This window comes from Protopterus annectens, chromosome 1.part0, assembly GCF_019279795.1.
Source record: "Protopterus annectens isolate FY-2018-M chromosome 1.part0, PAN1.0, whole genome shotgun sequence".
Lineage (NCBI taxonomy): Eukaryota > Metazoa > Chordata > Ceratodontiformes > Protopteridae > Protopterus > Protopterus annectens.
In genome coordinates, this window is record NC_056725.1 from 1,535,412,754 (window position 1) to 1,535,422,066 (window position 9,313).

At 40.5% G+C, this 9,313-nt stretch overlaps 1 protein-coding gene across 1 annotated transcript in view; it reads right to left on the reverse strand.

The window, feature by feature from the left end:
* Positions 1 to 5,227, reverse strand: part of DMC1 (DNA meiotic recombinase 1) — a 1,571,258-nt gene extending 1,566,031 nt beyond the window's left edge. The window contains exon 1 of the mRNA XM_044067943.1: positions 4,859 to 5,227. Coding sequence (XP_043923878.1) covers positions 4,859 to 4,915 — 57 coding nt within the window. The 5' untranslated portion in view covers positions 4,916 to 5,227. The remainder of the gene's footprint in view (positions 1 to 4,858) is intronic.
* Positions 5,228 to 9,313: the final 4,086 nt, after the last annotated feature.

The window sequence follows — 9,313 nt, forward strand, 5'->3', positions numbered from 1 at the left end:
TTTACCTTCTCCTCTTGACTGTCTAGTCCAGTCTTGGGTGAAGAGAGTTTTGCTTCCAGTTTGACTACATAAGGGCATCTCTCACAGATAGGGATTAACCCTTACGTTACTAGATGGGGGGCCAACTGGCTTACTGGCAGAACACTGTCAAAGCTTGTGACTCCACCTCCAACAGTAGACCCATCACCAGTGGAGTACTACAGGGGTCTGTGCTGGACCCTTACCGTTTGACATCTATTTAAGTCCAGGCCAAAGTAGACAGCATTTGACTCACCAAGTTCACTGACGATTGCAAACTGGGAGCAATCATAGAGTCCCCCAATGATGTCAACATATTACAAGAAGGGCTAACACAAATGATTGGTGCCAAAGCCATGGGCTAAAACTAAATGCAAAAAAAAGCATTATTATTCCCTCTGGCAAAATGGAATTCCCTACAAATTACAATATTAACAGCACTCCATTGAGTTCCAACCCAGTGGTGTGAGACTTGAGAACACAGGTTGATTGCAATCTGAACTTTGTCCACCAAGTTTCCACAGTTGTAAGAAAGGCCTTCTATGTAGCACACCTCATAAGCAAGGGCATAGCATCCAGGTCAAGGGATGTTATAACTTCACTGTACTTGACCCTTATCAAACCACTAATAGAGTATAATGCACCCTTTTGCATGTACCTTACCAGACACCTGAAGCAGCTGGAGAGACCTCAGAGGTTTCTCACTAAGAAAATACAGGGACTCGGAACCATGACTTACACGGACAGGCTGAAAGCCCTCTCGCTTTACTCTATACCTTACCGACTGCTGACAGATGACTTGGGCCTGGCCTATAGGCACTCTCCAACCATGCTCTAATGGAAATGCTGCACATCCGCATGTCAAATGGCACAAGGGTCACTCGCTCTAGGGATTTCAACCTAACTTGTGACATTAACAGAACATGCTGGAGAGACAGATATGTCTCCCAGAGACTGCTGCTTCTCTGTAATAGATTTCTTATTCATGTAAAACAGAGCTCCTCACTGATCCTATTCAAATGCAACCTAGATAATTGAACAGGATACCGTAAATTTGCCTCTCGGGTGGCACCCATGTCCCTCATCGAAAAGGGTAGCAAGTGTTGATCACAGACCCACTCTGTGCATAAATTCGTTCTGTGAACTACCCAAAATGAACAAATGGGGATACTTGGGATTTGCATGGCTAGGCCTGTAAAGGCTCTGGGGCCACTAGCCTAGTATCCCCCTATGAACATATGAAAAAAAATTCACTGTCTGTCAAAAAACAGTAAGCAAGCTCTTCCACTTTGGTAAGTTCTGGTGGGCTGGCCAAGAACGATTTGGGCAGTCTCAGAGGCTGGTGAATAACAATTTTAGCTTAGTAATCATTCTTCCAAAACAACAATCAATCAAAATGTTAGCAGTACATAAAACTAGCTCTTCTTACACTATGTTCCACAGATACAGGGTTCTTAAAACATTCTGACTGCAACTTCAAGAAATACAAAATTCTTTCAAGGCAGAATAACTATCCCACACCAACAGACCCCTAATCTAGTGAGTATCATCTGCAGTGAGGTACACAAATTTAGAGCAGGTATTTTCAGTGGAAAAGAGTGTGGGAGTGAAAAACAGAAATAGGTAGTTTCCTACCATAATTGTGTGTTTCCTGATAAGGTTATGTGGTCAGTATTGTCAAAACTTCAAAGTCACAGCCAACCTGCTGGCACAGAGACAAGGCATCTGAAGACTGATAATAAACCCAATGTGTTGTAAGGGTGTGCTGGACAAAAATAATGAAGTGGCTACTGACCATCCTTCCTATCCTATGGAGGATGTGGGTCTTACCACTTCCTGTGCAACTTCTGGTGAAGACCATTGGCCTTGCAGTATGCAGCTTGTAAAGAACAGAACATTGAAGGCTGCATTTTGGGTGCTCTCTGATACCTTGGGAGGCCTACCTGGTAAAGGGATAGGTCCAGAATCACTTAATGAAGAGCTATAGATATACTTAGAGAGGATGGAGAACTGTGAAGAAAGTTTAATGCCCTGTGTATGGGTGGGAGAAGGGAGAATCATTAAAAAATCCATAGTCAAAACACAGATTAATGAAAATGAGTTCAGTGAAATTACTGTTTAAGAAAGAGCTCCATAAGGAGGGCAATCAGTCTGGAAGTGGCCAATACCTTCTCCTCCAATGCAGCTATTTTGACTGATATAATACCAGACATTTTAATTATTTCAAATCCTGACTAATAAGCAGTGTGTACAATACTCTAGCTGGTCATAAGATCATTTTGGTCTAGGTGTGATTCTCTCTTCTCAGCAAGGTCTGCTTGAAGTATAGTCTAAAAGGACATGCAATGCTCCCGAACCTTATCAGCCTCTGGTGTGCCAGACATCCTTTTTTTATTAAAAGGGTTATCAGTCACTCTTTGCAGTGTTCCACTTTCCTCTTTTATTATTGTTCTACCATATTTAAAATTTATGTCAGTCTCTTCCTTGTGTTTTTTTTGTCTCACTTTCATTTTTGAAATAATAACGACTACTCCTTCCATAGTCACCCATCACCTGTCTAAAAAATAGACCTCAAAGTTTTATCCTTCATCTCTATTTCAGCTTTTCCCAGTTAGGGGTCACCACAGCAGAACGCCGGTCCACTAATGATTGGCAGTAGATTTATACAGTGCCAAGTTGCCAGCCCGACGCCCAACCTTCAAAGTAGACACACCCTGTGATATAAAGACAACCATTCTCATGTCTTAATTTTTGTGTTGACGTGCTCAAGCAACACAATGGTTTGTATATAACTGACCTTGTACCAAACTAAGGTAGCATTCTGTGGTTCTTGAGTATAAGGTTCTTCTGGAAAATCAAACTACAGGATTATTCCAGGGATATGTCCTGCAGACCAGCACCCTATTTGCTGTTGCTTACTAATTGTTAGTGTTGCTCAATGTTAATAGCATAACTTTGGTCAGTTAGGCAAACTTTAAAAAGTTGTCTGAGATAGTTTGAAATTAAATGCACTGCTGCCAGTAAGCAGGAAGTCATTTTAATAACAGTCATTAAAGTTAATGGCTTGCAATAAAGTTTCAGTGAAGTCATATTTCCAGTATAAATGTAGAGCATTATACAAGAATGCTGACAAAAATTAGTCATCAACATCACCAGCAACACCTTTTTTCCATTTTCTGCATGGGGTCAGGGTATTGTGTCAACTGTCACCATCTTTCTCAGTTCAGTGCCACTCTCCTACTTTCTTCGAAAGTCGTGTTTGATTTTCACAGGGGTGTTGCCCGAGAATTTAATATTGTACTTGTGTGTTCTTACAGCTGCACCCCAGCCCACCTGGCAGTTAAAAAATAAACATGTAACCCCCCCCCCCCCCAAGCATTTAACAAATGTGTGCATCACTTTCCTTCTAAAACCATTAAATATATATTTTTTTCAATCTAAGTAACTCTTATTGGAGGCATTATTTTAGATAGTTGTGGATAAAGTATGACATAAAAAAGCCACGGTTTCTCTAAGTAATGTTTAGAAAATTGTAATAATAGAGTACAAAGAGTATGTTTAATTTCACCCTTGAATTGTCACAGGTTTTTTTTCACGCAGTCCATCCATCTCTTTGCTGGACACCCTTGTTTCCTCTTGTATATTTCCTGCCTGTCTCAAATCTTCATCAGATTGTCACTTGCTTTCTGCACATGTACTAGAACCACAGAAATCTGTTCTCTTTGACCTTATCTATAATTGCAGCTACTTTGGCTTCTGTTTAGATGTCCTCATTTCTTCGTGTGTCCCACAGTGTGCATCCTACCACCCATCTCAGGCACTTCATCTCCATCACCTCTAGCTTCCTCAACTGATCTGCCTTTACCACCCAGATTGTGTTACCATACAGCAGTACTGGTTGCACCACTGTTTTGTGCACCTTATTTTTCAGTTTCATTGGCTGTCTTCTGGCAGACACTCTGTACCACTTTGCTGCAGCCCCTTTGATTCTAACTTTGACGTCCTCATTCAGCCTTCCCTTTTAATGAACCACCACTCCTAGATACGTGAAGCTCTTAACCTGTTCCACTCTAATGCCATACTGACTACATACAGCGACTTTGTTGATGTAGTCCATCACCTACTCCCACTGGGAAACCCTCTGTACGACTGAACATTGTTCGTGTCATTGGGTCCTTGTACATAAATAGCCTGCACTAATTCAGTCAGTGTTTCTGGGACTTCAAACCATTGCAGGACTCGCACCTCTCAACTGTCTAGATTTTCACAGAATGCCCAGATTTTTTACTCAAATTTTGATCTGTTGCTCATAATATCTGTGATTTTCTGGCAAAGCATTGCGAACCGATGCCACTTAATAATGACAGACATTTTAATTTCGGACATCATATTATTCAGAAAATACATACCAAACACACAACCTTTTATTCTAACAACTTTCTAAGTTTATAAGATTAATATTTTAAATCTTTTCCTATTTGGGGGCCTTTCGCCCCCATTCTTTTTGGCTTGGTTCAGGATTTTTTTGCGCTGGATGGCACGACTGGCCAAATCAGCTTTATTGGGACCTTGTCATAAGCCTTCTATAAGTCTAGGAATGCCCAGTTGAACTCTTTCCTCGTTTATAACTTCTTTTCAGCAGCCTCAAATTCCCCAAAGTTAGTGAAAAATCCAGAAGGCTTTAGAAGAGTAGTAGCACTCAATTTCCCAAACTACACCTCCTTTAACGATGTGGTTTACCGGAATACAACATAATACTTTGCAATATGCCATATGCAAAGATGGCAGGATAGAGGGGGACCTAATAATTTTTGGAAACATTAAGTACACAGCCCCTTACCTCGTCGTCTTGGAAGCCCACTTCCTCTTCAACGACTTGTTCGTCCATTGCTTTCATGATGGTAGAATTTACTAATCTAAGTTTAATTACAGATGAAAACTAAGGAAACAGTTAACGTTGCTGGCGGTATAAAGTGTAGTGAACGTGGCAGGCTACATTTAAATTGGATTGGTCATCCAGTACGAAGTAGTTTATGTCTTTACCGTAGTTGTCTCAGACATGCAAAAAAGAAATGAAAAGTACGTTTTGATAACTTCGCTTCTCTTTGAGATTGCGTTTTTAAGTAAATGTAGCTATTATTGAATTTGCACTTTATTGTAATATTTACTGGAAAATATATTTCTTATTTTCGAGCAATTAACACACAGCATCCGCGTTTCGCTGGTAATTTTTTTTTCTTTTTTTTGGGGGGGGGGGTGTTTTCTCCACGTTCCTCGGGACGGGTGACTCGTCCGCTTAACCGTCTTTTCCCGCGCTTCTTTGACCGTACGAGTCAAGACATTTCGTAACGAGCTGTACCGTACGGTGACAATATGGGTCCGAAAACGAAGTCGTCCTTCTCTAAGAAAACTGATGCAGTAGTTTATTAACTGAGTGGTCTTACACTTGCAGTCTGTGAGGCAGGCATACGTGCTGAAATGTTTGATTTGGCGTATCAGACCATATTCGTGCTTGGTGAAAACGGTTGTACCCTTACAGGGCAAGAATATTGATTCAGTTTTGTCGTCTTTACTTTGGTATTTGCAAATTTCTCAATCTCTTATGTGGGCAATACCAGTCAAAGCCTAAGTAATAACGGGTAAAGCCCTCAAAGCGGGGATGCTTAAGTATTGGTACTTGACACAGAGCGATTTCATTTAGTATACATTTTATAGCAGCATATTTTTCAGCAGTGCAAATTTTCGCAGTGTCCATTTTTTTGTCTTATATGTTTGGTATGTTTCTCGTAAAATGTTTGGCTTTGTGGAAAATCATTTTGGACTAAAGTCACTAAATAAGGACCAGCATTTGAGTTTAAAACATCATAACTTCATATCCTTCGGAAATCTTCAGAAAATGCATGTGAATGTAAAACCTATTATTCTAGCAACTTTCTCAGTTTATAATAGCAACTTTCTCAGTTTATAAGAGCAATGGGGCTTCTGCCCCCGCCCCTATTTTTCCTTTGTTCAGATGTATTCCGCTTAGAGGTTGACATATATGAAAGGAAGTCTGTAACTATAATGATTGCCTTTATATTATAATCCTCCCAGTTTTCATAGCCGGCTTTAGGCACCAGCGAACCCTGCAGTCGCTGGGGGCCCCCAACAACTGCAAATTATCTTATCTTGATATTTTGTAACATGTCTGTCAAAACAACAAAAACTAATACATGAATCTTGCATTTTTAATAAACCAGGTGAGTAATAACTCTTATTTATATCTCCTTTAAAATTCAAAGATATCACTGCTTATGGTGACAGTGTTTTATCAAGCAATAGCTTTCACAATTCCATTAAATATTTTACCACTGACATAGTGCCCCTGGCTTAGTTAAACCCTGCTGGTGGATGTTCTCTTCACTAAAATTAACAATATATCCAGCTATAAATACCGGCAATACCCATGGCTGCAAGGGCCCCCCAAGACATTCTTGACTGCGTGGGGGCCCCACAAAAGCTACGGCTGATTGGGGAAAAATGAGGAGGAAAATGTATTAATGCCCTGATTAGGCTGTTTAACCTGAACAGGGCTATGATATGACTCTGTTATACTAAAGCTGGTAATGAACATAGGCAAGGTAAGCACTAGAGAGATCATCAGCCCAGCATAACCAATCTCAATGCACATCTTGGAGTTTAAGAACAGCTGATGCTTCTGATCTTCAGGGATGGTTTTCTCACACAGGGGGTTTATAAATACTGGCAGAAGAGCAGATACTGTAACTCCGAACTTCTTTGCTAAAGAGTTCAGTGCAATACCAATAATACCAGACTAAAGGCTCAAAATGAGGGACATGTTTTAAATATTACTCTAAAAGTTAATAGAATAACACATTTTGCATCAACATGCATTTTTCTGCTCAATAAGTATAAACCTCTGATATCTGGATCTATTGACTGCAGTCCTGAATGATTCACAAACAAATCAAACTTTTTATGAAGGGCAGAGCAAAATTATGAGCAAAATCAGGGAAGATCTGTGAAATCAGGGATAGTGACAAGTTTGCATTACTTCTGAATGAGGTAAATAAAAGTGACTTACACCTGCTGTTTAACTACTAAACAGCAGTCACTGATCTGGTGTGCCACTAGCAGTGGTGCAAAATTAGTATTGCTATGGCTTATACTTGTGTGTAAGTGTGTGCGTGTAAAAGGTATTAGAGATTTTTATCTGTGCACATACCTAGTAATGCCAGAACACGTACATTATTCTTCTGGGTATCAGTAAAAAATCTAGCTAACAAGTAATTATATTCCAAAAGTGAGGCATAAAATATGTCCTAGAACATTTAGACACACATCTTCTAAGAATCTTGGGGCCCCCACTCCCCAGATTATATAAATGGATACAGGTGACTCGCTTAATCATCCTTGACTTTGTAGGGGCCCCACAAAAGCTGTTGCTGGTTGGGGAAAAATGAGGAGAAAAAATGCATTAATTTTCTGATTATGCTTTTTAACCTGAACAGGCTAGATATGGCCAGCAGTCCTGTTTGGATGTGTGTGTGTACAGGAAGCTGTTGTAGGTTTTGTGTGTGTGTGGGGGGGGGGGGTTGTGTGGTTATTACTACTTTAATTTTCATCACAGTCAAACTTACAGGTGTGTCCATAAGGTCATTATAGCTTGTGTTTGGACTCAGGACAGTGTGGTCATTATTTTCTTTTACTTTTCTCACAGATCTCAGAGGTGTACAAAGAAGGTTACTGTGGCTTGTGTAGGGGTAGGGTACTGTCTAGAAACAGCACAGTAGAATACATTACCACAGTCACTGTTTCACTTTCCTTACAATCACACTTCAGGATTGCATACAGGTAGCTGCCTTTGACAGTTTGGGTTGAGGAATGAGGAGGCATGCTATGTCTATGCATGTCTGCGGTCACTTGAAATACATGGCTGTGGCAGTTTGGACCTCTGCTTTCAATCCAGCCTAACACCAGAGCAATACTTAGGCAGTCTTTTTTGGGGGGAGGGGGTTAGGGAGGCAGGCAGTTCCCAGATAGGACTTCTGTATCCAGATAACAACTAGCTTGTTAGTTTACTGTTGCTACAATTTTGGCATCTTTAAATATTAAGTCTTGGGTACAACTTATATTTTTCTTGAAGGGAAAAAAAGAAGACAAATTATTTTCTTACTCATTTTTTTTAGGTCACCACTGGATTAAAAGGCTGGGAAAATGCTCTAAAATACATCCCAGAACATGTATAACCCCATGGCTTCTTGGGCCCTGGCTTATTTGAGTTATTTCCGAAATGGTTATTACTGTGCTGTCTTGGACAAGAAAGATGTGTTGAAAGGATGCAAGGAAAACTAAAGCTGTACAGCAACACAATTTATTTCCTCAGTCATAATTTCTTTTTAAGTCATCATTGGTTGAAAAGATTGTGTAAAAAGAAAAAATCTTTAAAACACACTTCAGAACATATAGGAAGTTGTGGCTTCTTGAAAAAGCTGAAGAGTAAGGCAAAATGAGAAAAAAGGAAGAAAAAATTAGTGTGCATAGTGTGGGGAGCCCAAAATGGAGGAAAAAACAGGGGAAGACTGGAGGATGTGTGTGTGTGTGTGTGTGTGTGTGTGTGTGTGTGGAGGGTGCTGAAACAGTAGGTCTAGGATGCCATTTCATCTGTGTGCAGACCTGTACATAAAGTTACTGCAATGTATCATTGTTGCAACTAAATGCCAGTAACCGTAAATATCCCCTTGTGAAGATTGTCCAACATAGTGTGGTACACAGACCTGTTGTAATGTAAGAGTACTGTAGCTACAGGTCAGTTTGTGTGCACTACTCCTAAAATTTTGCAGTATGAACTAAAATGTTGCTTAGGAAGGGTGGCAGTGACAAGGTGATACGTAGACTTGAAGTGCTCAGGGGGCCCCCTGCTTGACATAGGTTCATAGGTTGGTACTGGGCTATCTACCCGAAGGCATATATTAGCCCAGCCACATTGTGCGGTATTCACCGCCCCTTTAGTAGTTCCCTAGACCCTTGTACTAGCAGCTAGTACCCTTGCCTCCTATCTAGTAGTGCTGTTGGTGTGATCCCCGGTGTGAACTTTCTGTTACCCATCCACTCATCAAGGTTCCTCATGAAGAGTGACAGTGAGGGGCTCTGTCTTATGTAGATCGGGACCCTGTTCCATAGTAAGGGAAGTCTCTGCGAAGGGAATCTATCCCTCCAGCATGTTCTATTCATTGTTGTGTTGAGGTTTATATCCCTAGAGCGTGTAGCTCGAGTAGATTTGGTTTTGCTAAGA